The sequence below is a fragment of the Heterocephalus glaber genome, unplaced genomic scaffold (assembly GCF_053883595.1).
Source record: "Heterocephalus glaber isolate CG9 unplaced genomic scaffold, H.glaber_assembly_v1.0 deba00001447, whole genome shotgun sequence".
In the NCBI taxonomy this organism is placed as follows: domain Eukaryota; kingdom Metazoa; phylum Chordata; class Mammalia; order Rodentia; family Bathyergidae; genus Heterocephalus; species Heterocephalus glaber.
This window is the reverse complement of record NW_028258299.1, coordinates 6,902,510-6,926,884: the sequence shown is the minus strand read 5'-3', so window position 1 is coordinate 6,926,884 and position 24,375 is coordinate 6,902,510. Positions and strand designations below refer to the sequence as shown.

The 24,375-nt window shown below is 49.5% G+C and overlaps 1 protein-coding gene across 6 annotated transcripts; it reads left to right on the top strand.

Moving 5' to 3' along the window:
* The first annotated feature begins 922 nt into the window (after positions 1-922).
* On the top strand, positions 923-24,367 carry Exosc10 (exosome component 10). Of its 6 annotated transcripts, none has more exons than XM_004863585.4 (25): positions 923-1,269; positions 2,932-3,068; positions 4,479-4,602; positions 6,255-6,359; positions 6,635-6,800; positions 6,987-7,101; positions 9,186-9,261; positions 9,472-9,582; positions 9,874-10,017; positions 10,681-10,871; positions 12,270-12,426; positions 12,592-12,740; positions 12,918-12,968; positions 13,713-13,824; positions 15,925-15,975; positions 16,123-16,201; positions 16,298-16,392; positions 18,712-18,807; positions 19,024-19,098; positions 20,459-20,546; positions 21,227-21,300; positions 22,236-22,407; positions 23,048-23,109; positions 23,654-23,730; positions 24,238-24,367. In XM_004863585.4, exons 1-25 carry the CDS (start codon positions 1,159-1,161, stop codon positions 24,266-24,268), a joined length of 2,649 nt encoding a protein of 882 aa, XP_004863642.1. In that variant the 5' UTR covers positions 923-1,158; the 3' UTR covers positions 24,269-24,367. The 6 variants fall into 6 exon arrangements, with proteins under 6 accessions (XP_004863642.1, XP_021099118.1, XP_087070762.1 ...); XM_021243459.2 differs by having other exon boundaries at positions 1,108-1,269; positions 18,709-18,807; XM_087214634.1 differs by lacking the exon at positions 2,932-3,068 and having other exon boundaries at positions 1,131-1,269.
* The last annotated feature ends 8 nt before the right edge of the window (positions 24,368-24,375 follow it).

Sequence of the window (24,375 nt, the reverse complement as noted above, 5' to 3'; positions counted from 1 at the left end):
GAAGCCACGTGGGATGGGTCTGCAGGGGGGGTCAGCTGCAGCCAGTGGGAACATTCTTCGCAGCAAGGGACACAGGCACTGAGGGAAGCAGTGCAACATCTGGCAGAGGGGTCCCGGACCACCAGGACACACAGGATTGGCCGCCTCCTGTGGTCACACATCACAATTCAGCGTGTCTGCTTCGATAGCCATCGAGGGATAAAAGAAACAAGGGGAAAAATAACAGGAACAGAAGCCTGGAAAGTCGGGCAGGGCTCGCCTCAGTTCAGTGGCGTGAAGCTCTGACACAGGAGGAGGCTGGCTGAGTCGTGTTTTTAGAGACAACTGGTGTCAAACAAATGGAAAGAAACTTAGATGCCAGGGAACAGGAAGTGAAACTGGGAGTCTAGGTAGGTAGGTAGATGATAAATGATTGATAGATATGATTTTTACATTTCGTAGTGGAGGATGAAACCCAGGGCTTCACACATGCTAGTCAAGCAGTGCTCTGCCACTGATCCACTCTCCCAGCCATAGGCTCCTTCTAAAGTGAAGGCATGCCTAAAATATTCTTCCAAAAAAACCCCTCAGGTGAAGTATTTTTTCTATATTCCTTTGGTCCACAGCTACCTACTAACAAATACTTTTCTTTGTTTTGATTTTTTGAGACAAAGAGTCGCGCTATGTATTTCAGGCTGGACTTGAACTCACCATGTAACCCAGGCTGGCCTCGGACTCCCCAGTGCTGGGGTTACAGGTGTGTACCATCGTGTTCAGACAAAGCTTTTTTTATAATAAAGCATTTGCTAGCCCATGTATTTTTTTGAATCCCATTCTGAGTGAAAAACAGAATGGTCGTGTGGGTGTAAAGTGAGGAACTCCTTAAATTGCACCATCACATCAGGCTGCCTGGAGGCTGTTGTAAAGGGGAAGTCCGGACACTAGACGGGAAAAGGAGGTGCTGGCGTTCAATGTGCGGAGAACTGGGTCCTCCAGGTCCCACCCCGGCCACCGAGTTAGTAGGATGACACACAGTGAGATTACTGAAAAACGTAAAGTTGCCCTCTACGCCGCTCAAGACTGAGAAAGCCCCAAACCACCTCCGGGCAGCTCGCACATGCGTGGTGCGCACGCCTCGCGCCGCAGACTCTCGCGAGAAGAGCCTCGCCGGCCGGAAAGATGGCGCTCTCCAGTCCCCGGGAGTCCAAGGCCCAGGCGGCGCCCAGCGCTACCAAACCCGACGGCGAGATGGTGCTGCCGGGCTTCCCGGACGCGGACAGCTTCGTGAAGGTGAGTTCGTTCTCGAGGACACCGGGGGCCCCGACTGGCCCAGAGTATTGGGCTTCGGCGGCCGCCGCGCACTACAAGAACCTGGCCCGGGATGAGGGTGAGGGTGGCCGCCGTGCGGAGCCGGGGCCGCGGCTCTCGGGGACGCCCGCCGCCGCCGGTGAGGCTCGCGGAACCCCCTGTGTGGACCGCTGCTCCGCGTCCTGGGAAGAGCTTCCTTGTCACCACATGTCCCCGGCCCTGGAGACCTCGCCTCCGCCGAACCCCCTGGCGAGCTCTGGGAGAGGTCGGCTGCTTCGTGCTTCCCACACCTGCCCGGCGCCCTTCCGCCAAGATAGCTCTGCTTCTGCCTGAGGTCCAGTCCTCCACAACCCAAGCCCCTGGGTTAAATGTCACCTGTCACCGCTGCCACCCAGTGCCTCACCTCCAGACGTCAAAGCACATTCACCAATACCTCCTTGAAACACAGAGTGCATTTAGATTATTTGTAAAACGTAGGTTGAATGTGAACAAATGTAAACCAAGATTTAGTCTGGCAGTGGCGCAGGCCTCTAATCCCAGCTCTGTGGGAGGCTGAGGCAGGAGGATAGCCTCGAATTCGAGGTCAGCCTGAACTACATAGTGAGACCCGGTCTCAAAAAAGCAAACAAAGGATGGCTGGTCACCTGAAGGCCAAATGTGCCACCATGCCTGGCCACAGCTACCCTTTACAATGAAAACCACTTCCAGTTTTATCTCATTACCTCACAATTTAAATAGAGAATTACTTGGTGTTAGCTGAATCCACTGTTATAAATTAGTCATCTGAAGTATCTAGAGTATGCATGTGTTGTTTTTAGATGTGTGTCAAGATAAAATCACAAAGGTACAATAAATTTCTATAGAGCGCTCAGGATCTGAACTTGAGTGATAATATTAGCATTCATGTGGCATGCACTGTTCTCAGTGATTTTATTAACCCATTTAATCTTCTCAACAACGTGTAGTGTTTGCACTTTTTATTATGCCCTTTTTTCTGAGGCGGAAACTAAGGTCCAAATAAATGATATAGCTTGCTGAAAATCTCAGTTCAAAACTGGGGGTGTAGCTCAGTTGGTAGAGTACTTGCCTAGCACACATGAGGCTCTGGGTTTAATCCCCAGCACTGCAAAATCTCAGTTCATAGGTAGCAGAGCCAAGGTTCGAATCTAGGTTATTTTAAATGTTAGTCATATTATATAGTCATGCACTGCATAATGATGTTTCCATTAATGATAGAGCACATATAAAATTGTGGTCCCATAAGATTACATGGCCAGTGATGTCATAACCATCTTAGTTTGTATACTCTATGTTCACATGATTTCAGAATCACTTAATAATGCATTTCTCAGAACATCTGCTAGTTGTTAAGGAACACATGATTGTATACACACTTTTGTTTTCTCTCTCCCCACTCTCCCAAGGATATAAGCCGTAAACTTGGTTTTGTGCTCACCATTGAATCCTGAGGGCCCAGAAAGGGCTTGAGGTTGAGTCACAAGGAATGAAGTATGTTGGACGGATTGACTGTCTTTATTGTCTAGCACCACATTCTATATACTAAGTATAGTCAGTCTTCAAAACAGTGATTTACGGAATGAAGATGCATGTTTAAAACGGAACACCTTTTCTTGGTTTTTACAGTTTGCTCTTGGGTCGGTCGTGGCAGTCACCAAGGCATCTGGGGGCCTGCCACAGTTTGGTGACGAGTATGACTTTTACCGAAGTTTTCCTGGCTTTCAGGCATTTTGTGAAACACAGGGAGACAGGTTGCTGCAGTGGTACGTACCATGTAGTCTTCTTGTAGTAATGAAAGAAATGAAAATAGGTGGATAATTTTTTCCTGAAGTGTTTTTCCAAAGTTGTAATTTTCTGTGCTATAAAGAACAATAAAATCTGAAAATGATTATTGTTTGGAAAATATTACTTGGTAAATTTTTAGTTTTTTAAAAAATATACCAACTTTTCATTTACGGGCGACAAATTCTTGTGCAGTACGGGATTGAACCCAAGGGCTCACACATGCTAGGCAAGGGTTCTGCCACTGAGCCACATCCCAGCCCTTTTCTTTTTTTGTTTTGAAACAGGGTCTTGCTAAGTTGCCCAGGCTGTGGTCTCTTTTGCAATCCTCCTGCCTCAGCTTCCTGAGTAGCTGGGATTACAGGCATGTGCCACTGCACTCATCTATAACAAATACTTTTAAATTAATAGGGACTTGCCAGGCATGATGGCACATTTCTATCATCCCAGCATTTGGGAGGCTGAGGCAGGAGGATTGCTATATATTTAAGGGCAGCCTGGACTACATAGTGAGATCCTGTCTTAAAAAACAATATGGGAGGGCCGGGGATTTAGCTCAGTGGTTCCACCGCCTGCCTCGAAAGCTCAAGGACCGGAGTTCGATTCCTGGTACCAAAAATATATATATATGGGACTTGAAAATAGAGGTATTAGGACAGATAATACACAAACTAATTTTGTTTAACTGTCACATGACAGAATTAGAGAAACTCTTTAAATTTGCCATGCTAAATGATGAATGCAGCCAGGCTTGGTGACACATGCCTGTAATCCTAGCACTCTTGGAGGCTTAGGCAAGAGGATTGAAAGTTTAAGCTCAGGGTGGGCAATTTACCACAACCTTGTCTCAAAATAAAAAAGGGCTTGGATGTAGCTCAGTGCAAAGGCCCTGGGTTCAATCTTTAGTACTAGGGGGAAAAACTCCAGTCTAATTTTTTACATAGCATCATATATTTTTATAGAAGTTAAAGAAGCTTTGAGGTAATATCTCCCTTCAGTTATCAGATAAGGAAAGTGAGTCTTAGCAAGATGTAATGAGTTGCACAAGGACACACAATTAGCAGTATTACTTATTTTTAAAAAATTTTTTAAATCACAAATTGTATTTATCCTTGGTTACATTCATCTTTGCCATTGCCATATAGGTAGTGTTTGTTTTTTGGTGCTGGGGATGGAGCCCAGGGCCTTGAACATGCTAAGTGCATGCTCTACCCCTGAGATCTGTCCCCAGCCCCAGGCATTGGTTTTTAAAGGTTGCTATGAGGGTGTAGGTTTCGTTAGTTGATCAAAAAATACCAGGAATGGTCTGAGCCAGCCATTTGAGTTTTCTTCCACATTGTCAACAAATGAAATAAAGGTACCCAGACTGATCCTGGTTTTCCTTTCCTCAGCATGAGCAGAGTAATGCAGTATCATGGGTGTCGCAGCAACATTAAGGACCGAAGTAAAGTGACTGAGTTGGAGGATAAGTTTGATTTACTAGTTGATACCAATGATGTGATTCTGGAGAGAGTGGTGAGTATTTTACCATACACTTATGTGAATTAACAAAGAGCTTTTTTATATTAAAATATAAAGAGAAACTCAAGCACTTTATTTTATTTTATTTTACTTTATTTTTTGGTACCAGGGATTGAACTCAGGGACCTTGCGCTTGCAAGGCAGTCACTGAAACCACTGAACTAAATCCTCGGCCCAAGTTTAGCATTTCTTACCAGTCATAACATTTCCTTCTGATAGCCAGCAGCTTTTTGCTTAAAAGTGAACTATGATTGTCTTCAAAATATCACTGCTCTTAAAAAGAAAAAAAAGCTGGGCATTATGGCACACCCCTGTAATCCCAGCATTCCAGGAAGCTGAGGCAGGAGGATCACTTCGAGTCCAAGGCCAGCCTGGGCTACATAGTGAGTTCAAGACCAGCTGGGGCTACATAGCAAGACACTGTCTCAAAAGAAAAAAAAATTACTTCCTGTGGAAGCCTATTTAAGTAATCTACCTTCCTGATTTGCATATTCTATTTTTTTAGAAGAGGCCTCTACCTTCCCAGCCAAAATTTAGACTGTTCTTACTGTTATTCACACACGATGTGCCAAACACCCCACCCCACAGGACAGAAAGAGTAGTATATTACTCTGTCTAGCTTATTATCAATTTATTCCTGATTCCATAGCAGAACATTACTTACAGAATTAGACAGAGATCATCCAGAATAAATCTAACCTTCCATCAGTGACAGCCCTGGAGATGGTGAAATTGTGCTCTCCTATCCTGTGAAGTCCCCTTTTCCAAGTCTGATGCCCAACACATTCTTGCAGTGGTTTCTCCTATTGTCTGATTTCAAGGCCTACCATACTGTCGTCTGTCACCTGTGTGCGCCCAAACTGGTACTCCACACTGCAAACTGGTACTCCACACTGAAGACCAACCAGGATGACCTGTGTTCTCATTCTAAGCACTGCACTGCTTCAGTTGTCCCCCTCTGCCAGGAATAAACCCAGTGCTCTGTCCATTGCTAGGCAGGCACTATCACAAGCCACATCCCTATTCCCTCTGTGTCTATACTTCAATCATAGACAGTCTTCTTTCCTTACTTTAGTGGCCACATCACACTATTAAATCATATTTGAATTTTCAGCCCAGTTCTAAGCTATAGTCAGTCATAGTTGGGAGTAAGTGATTATTGCTCTACCTGCCTTTGAGCACATTATGCTTTATTGCTTGGCATGACTCTCTAATTACGTCTCATATAGTGATGTGCACTTTTTTGTTTTTTGAGACGGGTCCTGCTATGTATTTCATTCTGGCTTTGAACTCACTATGTGGCCCAGGCTGCCCTCAAACTCATGGTGATCCTCCTGCCTCAGCCTCCCAAATGCTGGGATTACAGGCACATGTGCACCATTAAACCCAGCCTAGTGATATGTTATGTACCAACTCTCCACAAAGAATATAATCATTATGTAGTACAAACATATACTAATAAAAATGTTTAATTTTTAATTTTTTTAACATTTCTGGTGTATAGCATGTTTTGATATAGTCACTGAGCCATTCATGTGTATGTATACTCTTACACACAATTCTTTTTTTTCTTTTTTTTTGGTCAAGTAATTAGTTCTGTTAACCTTGAAAGGAAGACAGTAACCTAAGGCCTCTTCTCCTTTTAGGGTATTTTACTGGATGAAGCATCAGGTGTGAATAAGCATCAGCAGCCTGTCCTCCCTGCAGGCCTTCAGGTCCCCAAAACAATAGTGTCCAGTTGGAACCGGAAGGTGAGAGGGGCTTTCCAGACTAACTAGAGCTCCTGTTGGGAGCATTACAGCGGGGCTTCAGCCCGTTCTAATTTGCATTTCTATTTTCACTTATTGGGCACAGAACTGGTCACTGCCTGCTCTAACTTCTTCTCACAAACACACACAGTGCCATCTGAGTCAGGGAATGGCTTTTGGAAGGAGGCTATTGTCTCTTAGGAAGACAGAAATTGCAATTTGTTTTTCTAATTCATCAAGTTGCTGTGTTAAAAAATATTTGTATACATTGATCTTAGGCAGGAGAATATGGCAAAAAAGCAAAATCTGAAACTTTCCGGCTGCTTCATGCAAAAAATATCATCCGACCTCAGCTCAAGTTCCGAGAGAAGATGGACAATTCCAACACCCCATTTCTTCCTAAAATCTTCGTCAAGCCCAATGCCCAGAAACCCCTCCCTCAGGGTACGTAGTACAGACGCATCCTGTGTTTGAGTCTTCCCTTCGGCCTGATGCAAAAGCCAGCAAAGGGGGTGTGTCTCTCTGCCCCCTTCATGTCTTCAGGGAGCTTGTTACCCCCTCCGAAGGTGGAAAAGAGAAAGGTGTGCGTCCCTTTGCTGATGATGTTCTTGTCACTGCTTGGGTCTCCAGCTCTCTCTAAAGAAAGGCGAGAATGCCCACAGGACCGGCCTGAGGACTTGGATGTGCCCCCTGCCCTAGCAGATTTCATCCATCAGCAACGAACTCAGCAGATTGAACAGGACATGTAAGTGTGCCTGGGTCTGAGCTTCCTACCCCGCTTTCAGCTGCATTTGCACTCAGTTTCTTCACATTTATAAAATGTGTTCGAGAAAGAGCCTGGGGAGCAAGTGGTTTTTCACCTTGTCCTTAGCGGGTCTCATTCGAGTCTCCTGCTGTGTTCTCCAGTGGCCTTCACAGTAGTGTCCCTCGTAACCCTCACAGCAGTTCCCAGAGGTGGCAGGCACTCTCACCTCTTTCCGTAGATGTAAGAACAAAAGGAGTCATGCTCACTTCCCACAATGGTAGAACTTTAAGCCCAGTCCTCCTAAAACTACCTTCCACTCTAGCACTCTGCCTTCCTTCACAGATGGGGACTCAGACAGGAAGAGGAGCTCACTAATGAACTGAGAAGAGGGGTTTTTCACCGCAGCATAAATGTCCTGGAAAAACTTTGCTTAACAGACAAATAGGGTGGGGTGTAGTCCAGTGGCAGAATGTACACTTAGCATGTACAAGGCCCTGGGTTTGCCCCCAGATCCACCAACAAAAATAAAAAAAAACGGACTTCAGTGTAATGATAAAAGGGAATAAGAATTGCTAATCGGGCTGGGGATTTAGCTCAGTGGCACCGCACCTGCCTCACAAGCACAAGGTCCTGAGTTCAATCCCCAGTCAAATAATCAAAACAGGGCCGGGGATTTAGCTCAGTGGTTTCGACCCCTGCTACGCAAGCGCAAGGACCTGAGTTCGATCCCTGGTACCAAAAAAAATTTAAAAAAGAACATGGGAGAGATTACAAATGGTGGGGCCAGGGATTTAGCTCAATGGTTCTGGTGCCTGCCTCGCAAGCACAAGGTCCCAAGTTCGATCCCTGGTACCAAAAAAAAATCAAAACAAAACAGAATCACTAATATTGGTCATTTTCTCCACATAGTCCATCTATTGGAGTATTCATTCCTTTGGCCCGGCTCTGCATTATGAGGTCATAGACCAAGGTTTTGGGGTTTTTTCTTCTCTGGTTTTTTTGTTTGTTTGTTTGTTTTTTTGGTACCAGGAATCTAAGTCAGGACCTTGTACTTGCCAGGCAGGCACAGCACCGCTGAGCTAAATCCTCATCCCTTCATAGCCCAAGTGCTAGGAAAGTAAAGGCAGTGAAAGGTGACACTGCCCTCAAGGAACTCACCAAAGACACAGGATTGTTTGGGGTTTTTTCTCTCTTTTGTGGTACTGGAGATTGAACCCAGGACCTTTGCACTGTTCTACATCCCCAGCCCATTTTTTATTTTGAAAGAGGGTCTCACTAGGTTGCCCAGGTTTGGCTCCAACTTGCTGTCCTCCTGCCTCAGCCTCCTAGTGCTGGGATAACAGGCATGCACCCCTGTGCCTAGCTCAGACTTGGGATTTTTATGAAAATACAGGACAGAGGAACAGAAAAACTTAACGTCTACCTCCTAGCCAACCAAAATACTTGTACCATTCTTTCTAATTTCACAGATTTGTTATCCAAACCACAAAGTATTACATTTTTTTTTTTTTTTTTTAGACAAGTTCTCACTATATAGTTCAGGCTGGCTTTGAACTCAGAGATCCTCCTGCCTCAGCCTCCTAAGTGCTGGAATTACAGGGGTACATGCCAGGCTTGGCTCATTTTATCATTTTTATATCATCCACAGCACCATCCATACAGTGTTTTGCAAATAAGTATTCAAATGTTTATAAAGCTGCAGGGCCTGGTGGAGTATTCCTGTAATCCCAGCATTCGGGAGGCTGAAACAGGAAAGTCACGAGTTCAAGGCCAGTCAGAACCTCATAGCGAGACCTTGACTCAAAAACCAAAAATAAAACAAAAAAAAATTTTTATAAAGCTGCCTGGGTATTCAGCTCTTTCTAAATAGATGAACAGCCTTCTGAGTATTACACTGTGGGGGTAGTCAGGTATCAGCGGATTTATTTGATGCACTTGAATAAACATTGCAATAGCTTCATATTATAAAGAGATTTTCATAGTGGCCTGTCTTTCCTCACTTGTTTTTACAAATCTAATCAGAGTGATAGTTTTTCCTATGAATTGTGGAACTAAGGAGATCTCTGTTTGTTTTATTCATTCAGGTTTGCACATCCTTATCAGTATGAACTAGATCACTTTACTCCACCAGCTTCAGTGCTGCAAAAGCCACAACCCCAGGTGAGTGCCCAGCCTTCACTGAAGGTTATCTGAGGAGCCTGGGAAGAGGGAAATCAGTACATTACTTGCTGTAAGTCTGACATTCCTTGAGTGTCTATAAGTAGAGCATTGGGACTTCAGTCTGTTTCTTGGAGGCATAATTCACTTTGTACTGCAGAGGGGATGGTTTTGAGTGTTGCCTTTTCCTCACTGTGCTTACTGTCTCTCCAGTTACACAGACCTGTGGAAGAAACTCCCTGCCACTTTGTGTCCTCCCTGGATGAACTTGTGGAACTCAATGAGAAGCTCTTAAATTGTGAAGAATTTGCTGTAGACTTGGAGGTATCTTGTGATTGACCTGGAGTGGGAATTTTACGTTTTCTATGAGCTCACCTACCTGAGAAGTATAAAGCTAGCACTGATTTTTTTTTCTTTTTTTTTTTTTTAACCGGGGATCGAACTCAGAACCTCACGCTTGCCAGACAGGTGCTGTGCTGCTGAGCTACTTCCCGGCCCAAGCTAGTACTGATTTCAATCTGTTCTTTGTTACTAGTTAATCATTAGCTTTTCTGTAGCTGACTTCTCCAAGTTGGCCAAGGAAAGCCTAATAGCATCACTTTCCCTGTGTGTTAGCACCACTCTTACAGAAGCTTCTTGGGACTGACCTGCCTGATGCAGATTTCCACTCGAACAGAAGACTTCATCGTGGACACCCTGGAGCTCCGCAGCGACATGTACATTCTCAACGAGAGCCTCACAAATCCCGCCATCGTTAAGGTCAGCCAGCCTTTCCCAGCCTGCCCGTGAGGAGGGTCCCAGTCCTTACAGCACACCACTCCTGCTTTCCACCTTGGCCCAGTAGACCTGGGAGGATCTTACCATCTCCCTAGGTTCCACATGCTAAATGCTGGTCTCTAAACGCTATGGGAATAGCTAAGACATAGCTGTTACCACCAGAAACATGTTAAATCACGCTGACTACCACAGCCATCAGGATTACTTGAACTCACGGACCCTCTTGGAGCTAATAGCTCTACTTCCCTAGTCCTTCGCTGGTAATACTTTCAGGCCTGAACAGTGTACAATTAGGAGGACAGATGAAGGCTGTGGCCCAAATTAAAAGAAGCATTTAAAACTATACGCATCTTGGGGTGGGGACTTAGCTCAGTGGTTCCGTAGCTTGCCTTGCAAGCGCAAGGACCCAAGTTCAATCCCCAGTACCAAAAATAAATAAATAAAGCTATATGCATCTTGCTGTGCCTGCCTGGCAAGTGCAAGGTCTAGAGTTTGATTGCTGGTACCAGAAAGAAAAAAATAAACTACATGCGTCTTACTCTCGTTCCGCTTCCATTCAGTATTTAGACAACCTGGAGGCAGAGGTAACTGAGAGATGAGTGCCTTCTCCTGGTACAGTACCACATGGCTTTGGTGTCATTTCAGGTCTTCCATGGTGCCGATTCTGACATCGAGTGGCTGCAGAAGGACTTTGGGTTGTACGTGGTGAACATGTTTGATACCCATCAGGCTGCGCGCCTCCTCAACCTGGGCAGGCACTCGCTCGACTACCTGCTGAGACTCTACTGTGGCGTGGAGTCCAACAAGCAGTACCAGCTGGCAGACTGGAGGATACGGTCAGTTGCACTTGATGAGGAAGTGTGGGTGGCAGAAGAAAGCCTGGCAGTCCGTTAACCTCTCAGCATGGAGACCCCTGTTCAGGCTGCAGCCCTATTTGAACCTTGGGATGAATGGTGCCGGGCTTCTCTCCAGGTGTTCTCTGTAGCACAGAAGCAGTAGGAAGTCTTAAGGTGGCAATGTGGAGTTTATGTAGGGCTGACTCTGTTACCCTCAGCCTGCTTGTGGGCGGCTTGGTTCTCTGGCAGGGATGGTTGGATGTGTGCAAGAAGCCCAGGGTGCGCTGTAACTTGGGTTTGGCATTTGTGTTTGCTGTTGCACAAGCCTGTCACACTTGGGAAGCCTTGCCCAGCTCAGCACTTTCAGGGCCTGGCTACCTCCCTGGGCTGTAGTGTCCTGCGAACCTGCCGCTGGGCTTTTCTCCATCTCCACAAGCCAGGGTTTCTAAACAGGAAAAATAAGCCAGATGTGGTGGCACATGCCTGTAATCCCAGCACTCTAGGAGGTTGAAGCAAGAGGTTCATGAGTTCAAGCCCACCCTGGGCAACTTTGTGATTTAGTGAGACCCTGTATTAAAATAAAAATTTATTAAAGGGGCTAGAGATGTAGTTGAGTGTGAAAACCCTAGGTTCAGTGCACAGAACTGCTAACAATAATAATGATAGATTTTAAATGTAATAGAGCCAGGTGCAGTGGTATGTACCTGAAATCTCAGCTACTTGGGAGGCTGAGGCAGGAAGATCACAAGTTCCAGCCCATTCTGGCAACTTTTCTGGGGGGGGGGGTACCGGGAATCGAACTCCGGTCCTTGCGCTTGCACAGCAGGCAGCGAAACCGAGCTAAATCCCTGGCCCCCATTCTGGCAACTTAGCGAGAACTTGTCTCAAAATTTAAAGTATTTTAAAGCCTGGGATGTCACTCAGTACTCCATAGGTTCAATGCCCAGTTCGGGGTGGCGGGTGGGGTAGGGAATTGTCCAAATACAAGAAGAAAATGTATTCGTTTTCTGAAGATCAGTCCCTGCTATTGAGCCCTGAGTTCTTCCAGGCTGTTGTCCTGTGTCATCTTCACACCAACCTGTGAAATGCTTGTCACCATTTCACAGGGGAGGCCAGTGATGCTCAGAGAAGGAACTTGCCCAAGAGCAGATGAGTGGGGCTAAAAGTTAATCCTGGGACTTGCAGTGGCCTCATTGTAACCACATCGTCACCCTGCCTTCCCCTCCACCTGCTACTGCAGTAACAGTTTGATGTAGGACACGTCCCTACAGCCAGAGTACTAGCTGTGAAACAATCGCAGAAATCAGATGGGTCCAGAAAGTCCTCGCACCCACCAGGTAGATAGGCAGGATTGCTGTCCGTGGGACACTGAAGCCACATCCTGTGCTGCAATTTCAGGCCTCTACCAGAGGAAATGCTCAGCTACGCCCGGGACGACACCCATTACCTGCTGTACATCTATGACAAGATGAGGCTGGAGCTGTGGGAGCGAGGCAACGAGCAGCCCACCCAGCTGCAGGCAGTGTGGCAGCGGAGCAGGGACATCTGCCTCAAGGTACAGCCTCCAGGGCCACACGAACCCCAGCAGGAAAGTTCTCCGGGTCTGACTAGGCTCTAGCTCTTACCTGTGCTCCTTAGATCTCTGACAAGAGACAGATGTTTTCAAGAACCTGCAGCACAGTTTCAGTTCCACTGATCTTGAATGTTCTGTGTTTTGCAGAAATTCGTCAAACCTATCTTCACAGATGAGTCCTATCTTGAATTGTACCGGAAGCAAAAGAAGCATCTCAATTCGCAGCAGCTGACAGCCTTCCAGCTGCTTTTTTCCTGGAGGGACAAGACAGCTCGCAGGGAGGATGAGAGCTTTGGGTAAGGGACTTGAGAGTCCTTTGACACTTGCTTCTCAGCTAAGCAGGTCTGCTAACAGGAAAGAGGGACTTTTTTCCTTGGGCCATGAAGGCTGGTTCACCCACCCACCCAATGTCGTAGCACTGAATGGAACTTGCTGGCTGAATTTTCATGTGCTTCTGTTGTGTTTTGTTCCAGATATGTTCTGCCAAACCATATGATGCTCAAGATCGCTGAGGAGCTGCCTAAGTGAGTCTAAGAGCTGACTCTGACTTCCTTGGTAGATCTCCTGACCTACAGATCAGGCCCTGCTGACTGCTGCCCCTCAGGCTGTGTTCTAAGAGTTTAGTCCTCCAGGCTCAGAAGGTTGAAGTGCACAAAGTCCCAAGTGTCTATCCAAGGGCTGCCGTGTGAGCACTGACACCTCTGAAGTGAGAAGTCCTAGTGATTATCCCTTAAGTTCAGCGTCAGTCTCCGAGCCTCTGCCAGCCACTTAGAGAGGGAGGTGAAGGTCTGGTGATTTTAAGTGTTTCGTGACGTGAGTTGAAGCATAAGCAGGAACCATATCTGTAGTCTGTTGGGCCTGCTGCAGAATTGAGGGTCAGTGGGGCTGCGTGCTCATCCCCACCCCTGCCTATTGGCAGAGTCAGGCTCAGTGCACTCTGCTGCCCTGAGTGTGGGTGCCTGCCCTAGGCTGCTTTGACATAATTGGTTTTCCAGGTCTGCAGCTTAGCCGTGGAGCCCTTCACAGTCCAGTCATTTGTTCCCCCCAGTACTGGGAGATTGAACCCAGGGCCTTCACACTGAGCTACATCCCCAGCCCTTTTTATTTTTTACATATTTTGAAACAGGATCTGACCACGTCACTAAGTCCCCAGGTTGGGCTCACACTTCCGATCCTCCTACCTCAGCCGCTCAGGAGCTCAGTCACTCTTGTCAGGAGCCTTTAAGGGCTGTGTTTCTGTAGTGAGTAGAATGTGTCCTTGTCTTCAGGGAACCTCAGGGCATCATAGCTTGCTGCAACCCAGTACCGCCTCTTGTACGACAGCAGATCAATGAAATGCACCTTCTAATCCAGCAGGCTCGAGAGATGCCCCTGCTCAAGGTAAGAGGCTAACACGTCTGCTTCAAGGCCCTGACCCGACAGGCCAGTTCTCTCTGCCAGCACTTTGACTCAGGGTCTCTTGTGTCCATGAGCTCCTCTCTGTCCTACACAACCCAGAGGAGGCGAGAAGTTGGAAATCCAGTGAGTGGGTCTTCTTTAGTGGCGTGGTGCTGCCAGTTGAACCGAGGGCCTTGCGCATGCTTTGCTACTGAGCTACAACTCCAGCCCTTTCATTTTCTTTACGATGGTCAAGAGCAAGAGCTAAAACTCATCCTTCTTACTTCATGACCTTATTGTTGATGGTCCGGCGGCATGTATGACTATCTAGTAACTGGCCCAGTTCACTGTGGCCACAAAGCAGTTACTGTGGCAGAGTGAGGTGGAGTTGGGCTCTCAGCACAGGGAGCATGCACTGGAAGCCTGGCAGCGGGCCACATGAGAAGCAAGTGCCAAGTGCACGTGGTGGTCAGAGAATGGAAGGGACGAGCACAGGAAGCGTGAGAAGAGGGGACTTGGGAACATGATGGAAAGGCCTGTCAGTTGGTTTTGAGCACTTAAGTACTGTTGAGGTGCTACAGACAGCAAATGGGTTCAAAGAGAATGAAAGTGGAGTCTAGGACCACTCACTGCACATGGTCTTTGTTGTTGAACCCAGGACCTTCACACTAAGCTGTTTCTCCAGCCCTCCTCCTTCCTTCCTGCCTCCCCTCCCTCCCTCCCTCCCTCCCTCCCTGCCTCCCTCCCTCCCTCCCTGCCTCCCTCCCTTTGTACCAGGGATCAAACTCAGGACCTTGCACTTTCAAGGCAGGTGCAGTGCTACTGAGCTAAATCCCCAGCCCTCCCCAGCCCTTTTTCTGAGACACGGCCTGGCTAAATTGCCCGGGTTGGGCTTGAACTTGCAGTCCTTCCAGACTGCTGGGATTACAAGCATGTGCCAGCATGCCCAGCCAGCTCACTCCAGATTTAAAGCCTAGGTGATAGGGAAGCTATGAGAACCATGGATAAAGACAGGAATTCAGAAAGAGCCGGCTTTCTGAAGGAGATGCTAAAGTTGAGACAAGTTGAGGTGAAAGTGGGGCATGCCACTGAAAATGCAGACACCTGTCTGTGTAATGCATAGGAACAGGCAAACAAGTGTGTATCCTATGCAGGTAATGTAGTCAGTTAGGTTTGTGTGTTTTTATTTTGTTTAAATATTTTAGTTGGCTTTACTAGTTGGGCAACACTTTTATTCCATAAAGTATAGTAAGTATTTCCTTGGTTTGTGTTTTAGTGGGACGGTTTTTTTTCTTTTGGGGGGCGGGGTACTGGGAATTGAACCCGGGGCCTTGTGCTTGCTAGGCAGGTGCTGTACCACTGAGCTACATCCTCAGCCCTTATTCCAACAATTTTAAATAGGTTGGTTCAGTAGCAGTTTTAGTTGGTAGCAGGGCATGTTAGTAATTTTTTGAAAGATTATTGACCCAGAAAGCCAAAATCAAAGAATCATGTGAGAGTCAGGCATTATGGTACATGCTGTAATCCTAGCACTCCGGAGGTCACAGCAGGAGGAGCAGGAGGATCGCTGCAAACTTAAGGCCAGCCTGGGCTATATAGCAAGACTGTCTCAAAAGAACAAGCAAAAGAAAAGAATCATCTGAGAATAAAGACATCTGTAGTCTTTGAGACAGAAAGAGATGTTAACATATCTTCCTGGGCTGGGGGTAGCTCAGTGGTAGAGTGCTTCCCATCATGTGCAAGGGAGCATGAAGTTCCTTCCTCTGTGCCACCGAAGAAAAAACAGAAGGTCTTTCCTAGCTATGCAGTTTGTCCAAGCAGAGAGAGTGCGTGCCTGCTGGAGAAGGCCCTCTTCCTGACTCCCGAATCCTCCGTGCTGAGCTTCTCGTGCTGAAGACTGTTCTTTCTCTCACTGAGTGTTCTTGAGCGCCAGATAACCATGCCAGGCGCTGAAGCGAGGACGGGAGGATGGGAGGACAAGGGGGAGGGTGTCTCGGGCCCTTGAGAGGCTCCTCGTGGCAGGGCGCAGTCTGCAGAGGGAACGTGCGTGTCGTCGAGTTTGCACAGCCTTCTCCTTCCTTAGCCTCCTCCTTTCCTCCCTAGTCTGAGACTGCAGCCGGAGTGAAGAAGAGCGGACCACTGCCAGGTGTTGAGGTACAGTGTCACCCGCTGTCAGCCTGGTGGGTGGGGTGTCAGAGCCAGCACAGACCCATCTGATGGACCAGGCTGGCTCCACTGGCCCAGTGCTCCTAGCCTGCGTGCAAGGTGTACATGTGGCCTACTGGTTCCTCTTTGATACAGAGGCTGGAGAACATTCTCTTTGGACCTCACGACTGCTCCCATGCCCCTCCGGATGGCCACCCGCTCACCCCAACTGCTGGTAAGGTGGGGGTCTCCCTGTGGACGATGAAGGAGGTGGACCACTTTCTAGGCCACTAGTGTACAGCTCTGAGCTTGCCGACTCCCGCACCTCCAGGGCCTGTGCCAGCTCGGAAGCAGGCGAGCCTCTTCACTGACCCAAAAGAGGAGACCCAGTCCCTTCTCGCCACAGCGGTCATCACCCTATTTAATGTGAGTAGCAGGAAGCTCCACTGAGGTGTAGAGACAGATAGACCCCTGGGTCCACATCTGTCGAGTTTATGCAGCAGGCTGTGAGGCTGGGCTGCAGCTCAGTGGAAGAGCGCTTGCTGGAATGTGAGGCCCTGGGTTGCAGACCGTGGCATGGAAAGGCCTCTGCCTGAAGGGTTGCGCACACCTTTGACACTACCGCCAGAGGAAAAGCAGCAGTGTGCGGAGGGTTGGGGAAAGCGAGTAATCGGGGGAGGAGGTCTCGAACTGCGGGACATGGCCAGGCTCATCTCCTGAGCACTGTGCCTGAAGGAACCTTCAAGGAATGGTTGCTTGGAGGAAGGAGAGCACAGGCTGAGGTGGCAGAGCAGGGGTTTCAGGCAGCCACAGCAGAGGGCTGGTCCTTCTTGGGGCTCAGCAGGGGCAGTGAGTCTCTGTTGAACATGGAGCCAGGCTTTGTGTGCCTGACCGAGTCCAGCAGCATCTACAGGTGCTTTGGGGAAAGAAGAGGAGACTGGGAAACCTTCCCACACTGTGAATCACTGTAGGAAGGGGCAGCCAATGCTGGCAGAGGGCAGCAGGCAGAGCCTGTTGCCTGGCCCCAGAAGAGGTGCTAGCATTCCAGGTTGTTAGTGGCTCTGCCCATCCTGGAAAATCTGCATGGCTCACTTGGGCTGGCTCTGTTCCCCACAAGCTGCCAGGGATTGGAACTCTGGACTTCTTGCAAAAGGAAGGTCCGAGTGCATCCGCTGGTCAGGACAGCTGCATACTGAAGTAACCAGAGATAAAAGGAAAATGCACAGATGGAGGCCGGGGGGCTGCAGGCAGCGAGGGAATGGGGAGGTGATTTTCAGAAAGAGCTGAGAAACAGTATTATCCATGTTAGATAAGAGCAGGTATCAAGTGTACTAAATGTGCAGGTGATAAAGCTGCATGGAGCCAGGTGCAATGCCACAGACTTGTAATCCCACTACTCAGGAGGCTGAGGCAGAAAGATTGCAAATTCGAGGCCAGCCTGGATAACTTAGCAAGACCTTGTCTCAAAAATAAAAAGCTGAGGCCTTGGGTTCAAACCCCAGTACCAAAAGCATATAATTTTTAAAAGCTGAGGGCCAGGGATTTAGCTCAGTGGTTCTGCCACCTGCCTTGCAAGCGCAAGGTCCCGAATTCGATCCCTGGTACCAAAAAAAAAAAAGCTGAGATACAGAAGTTTATAGAATTAAAATCACAGCCATCTCACCATGCCAGTGTTGAGGCAAAGCCAGGGGGATGGAATGCCACCTGCAGTATGTACTGGCTTGGACTTCACGTTCATTTCTGACTTAAATCATATAACTTTAGATTGGGTCTTGCTTCTGCAGTTCATAAGAAAAGATGGGGAGGGGCCAGGGATTTAGCTCAGTGGTGCCTGCCTTGCAAGCACAAGGTCCTGAGTTCATTCCCCAGTACGGGGCTGGGGGGTAGCTCAGTGCTACAGCATGTGCCTGGCCCTGGCTTAAGTCCCTAGTGCTGCAGAAATAAATATCCCCGGCTGGGAGTGTAGCTCAGTGGCTGAGTGCTTGCCTAGTACACCCCAGTACCACCATCACCACTGCCATGTAGGAAGTTTAGGGTTTGAAGATTGCTCTTTGTGTTGTTTGTGGTGCTGGGGATTGAACCAGAGCCTTGGTGCTGAGTTATATTTCCAGCCCTTTTTATTTTTTATTTTGAGACAGGGCCTCGCAAAGGCGCTGAGTTGCCCAGGCTGGGCTCAAACTTGCAGTCCTCTTGCTCAGCCTCCTGATCACAGAGTTAACGAAGAGCCCACAAGGTGATTCCGCGACGAAGTGTGTTAGCACAACTGCAGGCATAAACATGGCCGTGCTGTGCTCAGCCTGAGGAAGCAGTGGTCTCCCTGGGTCCTGTGTTACAAGGGAACACAGCTACAGACTAACAAAGGATTGCACAGATTTTAGGGACAGACATTCTGCTACAGAATTTCATTCATTACCTATAAAGACTTATATTCAATTTCAGGCATCACTTCAAACCGCAAGCAGATCGGGGTTTAAATCCTTGTTCTGCCCCATTAGCTATAAGGCTCTGCAAGATTTCCATGACCTCTCTGACCCAGAGTAAGCAGCTGTCAGATGGAGAGAGTAGTGGGCAGAGTGGCACACTGATCCGCACCTATGGTGTGCTGTTACAGGCACAGGACCTTGTCCACAGGAGAGCTTAATGCGTAGCTGCTGTTGTCCGCATTACTCTCAATGGCCTGGCTGGCATGCTAATGTCACGACATGATCGTGACTGTAAGTGACGAGTTTTTGTCTGTCCCAGCAGGAACCCAGTGCTGAGGAAAATGGAAAGACTCCATTAACAGTCGCACAGAAAAAGGCCCAGAACATCATGGAGTCCTTTGAAAACCCATTCCGGATGGTGAGTAGCTGCTGTAGATCCCCACGCCTGCAGAGATGCCCTCGCTCTCTGTCCCTCTTACCTGAGAGCAGCCATGAGTCTTTGGAGAGGACAAGCCCAAAGCCCGTGGGTCTGTCATCCCCGGTGTCCAGATGGGACTCTGAGTTCAGCTGTCTGCAGGCCCCAACTGGGTCCCAGGCTGCCTCTCAGCAGTTTCCATGGTGTTCCCTTCTGTAGTTCCTGCCTTCGCTAGAGCACCGGGCCCACATCTCCCAGGCAGCAAAGTTTGATCCATCCTCGAAAATCTATGAAGTAAGTGGACTGGACACCCTGTCTAAGGAAAGGGGACGTCTTACTTCTTTGAACCAGGTTTCTGTCTTAGCCAGGCTGCATGTCGGGGACTCTCTGTGGCCCCTGGACATGAAGGAGAGGCCCTGCCTCACCATTGCTTTAGGAAGGGGCGGAGCCTTCTCAGAAGCACGTGGAAGCCTCGTGGGAGACAGGTTTGGGGCTTGCGTGGAGCTCAGCAGTAGCGCACCAGCCTAGCATGTGTGAGATCTGTCCCCAACACTGGGGCGGGGGGGGGAGTTTGCTTTGTGGTTTTTAATTGAGGTTTATTTATATGTAATAAAATGCACAACCTTAAATGCACAACTTGATGCGTTTCTGCCTGTGTGTGTCACTTCGAGGCTTCTAGAGCTGACAGCTTGAGTTTTGCACACCGTGTCTTCCACTCTTGCATTTGTTTTCAGCAGCTCTGTGAATGCAAATGCCCTTCCCTTGGGTCCCTGCCCGGTTCCTGGAAGCCACCTTCCTCCCCACAAGAAGGGTCTGCTCTGGTGACCAGGATGGCAAGCGTGGCTGCCATTCAGCGGCACCTTGACACACCTCAGCCCTGCTGCGGAGGGCTGGCCCTGTGTCCCAGAAATGAGTGGGGTCTGCCTTCCCCTGCCCCGGCCCAGGCACCTGATGGCTGCTCGTGGCTTCCTTGCTCCTTGCAGATCACCCTGATGTTCTCCACTGCCACAGCTGAGAGTGGGTGCTGAGAAGCACACTGGACTTGGGGAAGTTCCTTCCTGGAGTCCCAGCTCCTCCATTTACTGACCGTGTCCCTGAGCAAGTTACCCAGCCTCCCTGGCCTGTTTCCTCATCTCTCTTTAGTTTTTGAGGGGGTTTTTTGTTTTTTTGGTTTTTGGTGGTGGTATTGGGGATTGAACCCAGCCTTTGCATTGAGCTGCATCCCCAGCCCTTTTATCTTGAGACAGGACCTCACTAAGTTGCTAAATTATCTGGCCTGGGCTCTATTGTGCAGTCCTCCTGCATCAGCCTCCCCAGTGCTCCCCAGTACAGGCAGGCATCACCATGCCAAGCTCCCTCCTCATCTAGGGAAGGGGACAGTGGTGCCATTGTCCAGGGTTACAGAGGGGGTTGAATGAGATGCTGGCTGTGAAAGTCTGCAGCCCAGTGCCCACAGTACAGCTGTACTCTGTCCTGCTCAGGAAGGATTTTAGAAATGAAGCCAGGAGATTTGCTGTTGTGTCCTTAGGTTTGGAACTGGTGGCTGAGGATGTGTGAGTTACTAGGTTAGCGAGCCCTCTGTTGCCTCCTTACACATCAGGCACTCCTGAGTAGTAGAGCTCTGGAGTTTCTGTCGTGTCTGTTTTCATTACAGATCAGCAATCGTTGGAAGCTGGCCAGCCAGGTCCTGGTACAGAAAGAAGCTAAAGAAATTGCCAAGAAGAAGGTAGCTGAGCAGACAGGTAGCTCTGAATGCAGCATTTTTGTTTTTGGTTTCTTCTTTGGTACCTTTTAAAGGGCAGCCCTTGGCCCTTGCATCACTCGGCTGCTGGCAGAATCACCAGGGAGCGGCCCTGCTGGGGGGGAGAGGGTGGGCAGTGAACCAGCACCCGCCGTGCTGTCCAAGCCAGAAGACACTATGCAGGCAGAGGGGTGCAGGGTGCTTGGGCGTGGGCTGTGGTAGGGTGCTGAGGAGGTGTCTGATCATCACGTTGTTGAGCAGAGCCCCTCCGTGACCAAGGGAAAGAGCAGTCCCAGGGCCGTGGGTGGAGCGTGCTGGGCAGGGAGCAGGTGGGAAGGAGCTGTCAGCCTGGCTGCATCCTGCAGTGAGGATGGCATCAAGTTGGGGAGTTGGGTGTGCCAGATGAGAGGAGGGAAGGAGCCTCACCACAGTGTTCAGTCCTGAGCAGCTGGAGGATGGAGTTGTCCTTGGCAGAGGGGCCGGCACAGGAGCTGGCTCAAGGGGACAGGTTTTAGTTCAGCCCTTGGTATAGAGGGTCGTGACCCCTGCTGAACATTGTCAGGGACAGAGGAATGGGTGGGTGAGGACCCCAATTCGCACATGCAGGTGGAGGTGGGAAGGCACTGGTGCTCACCTGCAGGGCCTTGTGGGGCCCACTCCACAGACACTTCTGTCTTACAGCCACCCGGGAACAGGCAAAGGAAGAGTACAGAGCCACACTGGAGCAGGCCATCTCCGTGCGACAGCAGGCTGCGGTACGTGCTGCCTTTTCTGTTTGCAGAAACAGGATGGCCCTGGTCATAGTCAGGACTCCCTTTGGCTGTCTGAAGCGGGGGAGTTGAGGCGTCCCCTTTGCCCCAGCTAAGGCTGGCCCACCAGTGCCTGCCCCTCTCCCCTCCCCAAGCTGACCCTCCTTCTCCCCTAGACGATCTCCCTGGATGCTTGCTTTCACTGTGTTTACTTGACTATGGCATGGTAACAGACCAGGCGGGGGCCTGTCTCCTGTGCCACTGTGCCCTGAGCTCATTTCATCCTCACCACCCCAGAACTCTCAGGAATTCTTTTGGGGTTTCTTTGAGACAGCGTCTCACTATGTAGCCCAGGCTGGCTCCAAACTCACCACAATCCTCCTGCCTCAGCCTTCCGAGTGCTGGGACTACAGGCACACACCATCATGCACAGCTAACCCTGTCTTCCTTAAGTGGCTGATGCACTGTCCAGTTAGGAACTTGTTCCAGTACCTGCACAAGGTCCGAAGTTGCCGCTTGCTCAGCAATCGCCCCTCTCTGCACACTGTAATTCATGACTTGCATGTGACACGGGCAGCCAAGTCCCCAGCTAAAGCAGATTGAGCCTCCCTCATCTGCTATCCAAAATCTGCAATGTTCCATGAGCACCAACACGACACCACAAGTAGAAGATTGTGCAGCATCATCTGATGCACACAACCATTAGATTGTATAAGAAACTTTCTGGCTGTTGTACAAGGACATATGAAACGTAATGGAATTCTGGCCTGGGTCCCATCCCAACATTCTTCATTAAGTTATACTTGAACCCCAAAAATCCAAAATCTAAACCCCAGTTGCCTCAGGCATCTCAGGTAAGGCTTTCCCTGTGCTAGAGGCAGTAGGGTCTTCTAATCCCACAAATTTCTGTGCTTCCCTCCCCGGGTCTGTTCTCCCTGCAGCTAGAAAATGCTGCCAAGAAAAGAGAACGAACAACAAGTGACCCAAGAACCATGGAACAGAAACAGGAGAAGAAACGACTCAAGATTTCCAAGAAGCCAAAGGACCCAGGTCCACCAGAGAAAGATTTCACCCCTTATGACTACAGCCAGTCAAACTTCAAGGCTTTTGCTGGTGAGGAGCCGACTAGGGCTGCAGAGGGGACTCTGGCCCTGGGAGGCGGAGGAGGCTGTGGCAGGAAGGGGGCCTGACAGGTGACACGGACAGAGGCCCTGTCGTCCCCTGGAGATGTCAGTAGCCATTGTGGCGGCTCAGCAGGCTGCCTTCCGTGTGACCAGTGGGTTCTTCCCCTTCATGGTCACTGTGCCCAGAAACACGTTCCTTCCTTCACCCTGGCACACACACCGTGAGGTCTTGTGTGTTGGAAGCCCCGAAGCCCATGAGGCCGGTCCTGCAGCTCCAGCCAGGGGAGCCCATCTCCCCTGAAGGCACACATGACGATCCTGACTCAAGCCCTCCGGAGAAGTGAGGACTCGGGGCAGGATGGTCCACACAAGAGAACTTTCTCAGGAGTGGTGCTTCCAGCCGTGTCTGACACTGGCATCAGATCACCTTGCTGTGAAAGTGGCCACTTCCCAGGAACACATCTGTGGGAAATGACCTGGTCTCGGGCTGCTCAGAGCTGCTGGAACTTAACACAAATGCGTATCATTGTACAGAAGGTAGCAGATGGACTTTCGGGCCTCTGCCACACCGTGAGCCTGTTGTATGTGTCAACTCAGTGACGCACTCTCTCCCGACGCTTACCTTTCAGGAGACAGCAAACCGAAACCTTCCTCCCACTTTGACCCGAACAAGCAGGCCTCGGCTGGCAAGGTAGGAAATGCCGCTGAGGGGCTGGAGGTAGCTCCGCAGCAGAGCGCTTGCTCAGCATGCTAGTACAGGGCCTTGGCTTTCATCCCCAGCCCTGTGAAACAAAAAGAATCGTCCCTGCAGCGTGCTCACATTCTTGCTGTGCTCATGTGTGACCTCTCCCTCTGCCGAGGTGATCTGTCTGGGGTCCTTTCTCTTTGTGTCTTCTCCCAAGCACAGACAGGACCCATCAGCTCTCCCTGCAGTTGAAACCCAGGGGCCATCAACGCTGCCATGAGGTTAATAGGTGTTACTGTTCACTGCTGTGGGGATCCAAGTCACAGGCAAAGTTCCCCCTCACATGTGCCCCACCAAGGTCCATGCCAGGGAAGGCTGAAGGCTGCACGCTAGTATATGGAGCTGTTCTGGCCCCATTCAGCCTGGCAGCCTCGCCTTCCAGTGTGTGCAGACGGCAGCCTCAAACCCACAGTCCACTGGCCAGCTGTTCTGGTTAGGGAAGCTTTCCTGTGTCTGCTTCTTACCAGCTTAATGGTTCTTATCTTTTCAGAATTGTGTTGCAGCCAAAAAACTGAAACAGTCAGTGGGAAACAAAAGCATGTCCTTTCCAACCGGAAAGTCAGACAGGTATGTGGTCTCGGCCAGGCCCGCACCAGGCCCCTGCCTCGCTTTGGGGCACTGCAGCAGAGGAGACCCTCTCTTACTTTGAGATGGGGGCGGGGGGGGGGGTGTTCTATGCTACACCACACAGCCACTCCCTGCATCCCAGGACTCCAATCCCGAAACTCTCCTCATGCTGTAGTTCCCTGGGTCACCTCAGCGCAAAGAGGTGAAATTTTCTTAGACCAGCCTGTTAGGAAGGAGAAAACATCGGCCAATGTGGGTTGTCATTGTTGCTGAAGAATGTTCTAGTAGAAAACATGGAATCCTCACAGGAGAAAAGACCTGAGATGGGGCTACACCTGGTGTGGCTTGAAGGACAGCTCTGCTGCCTCTGTGCAGGCCACCGCACCCCGCCGTGCCACCCCTCTGGTGGCTGCACGTGGGTCGCTGCTGTCCAGCATGGCCCTCCGGACCCTGAGCAGATGCCTGGCACACAGTGGGAAGTAACTCATCTTTGTGTTGTCCCTGCAGAGGCTTCAGGCACAACTGGCCGAAGAGATAGTGCCGGAAGAGACCTTGGAACCAGGGACTGGAAGCACCAGGGCAGTGCTGCTTTTGTACAGACTCATTTTTAAATCATTAAAACTAACTCCTACTGGAAGACAGCTG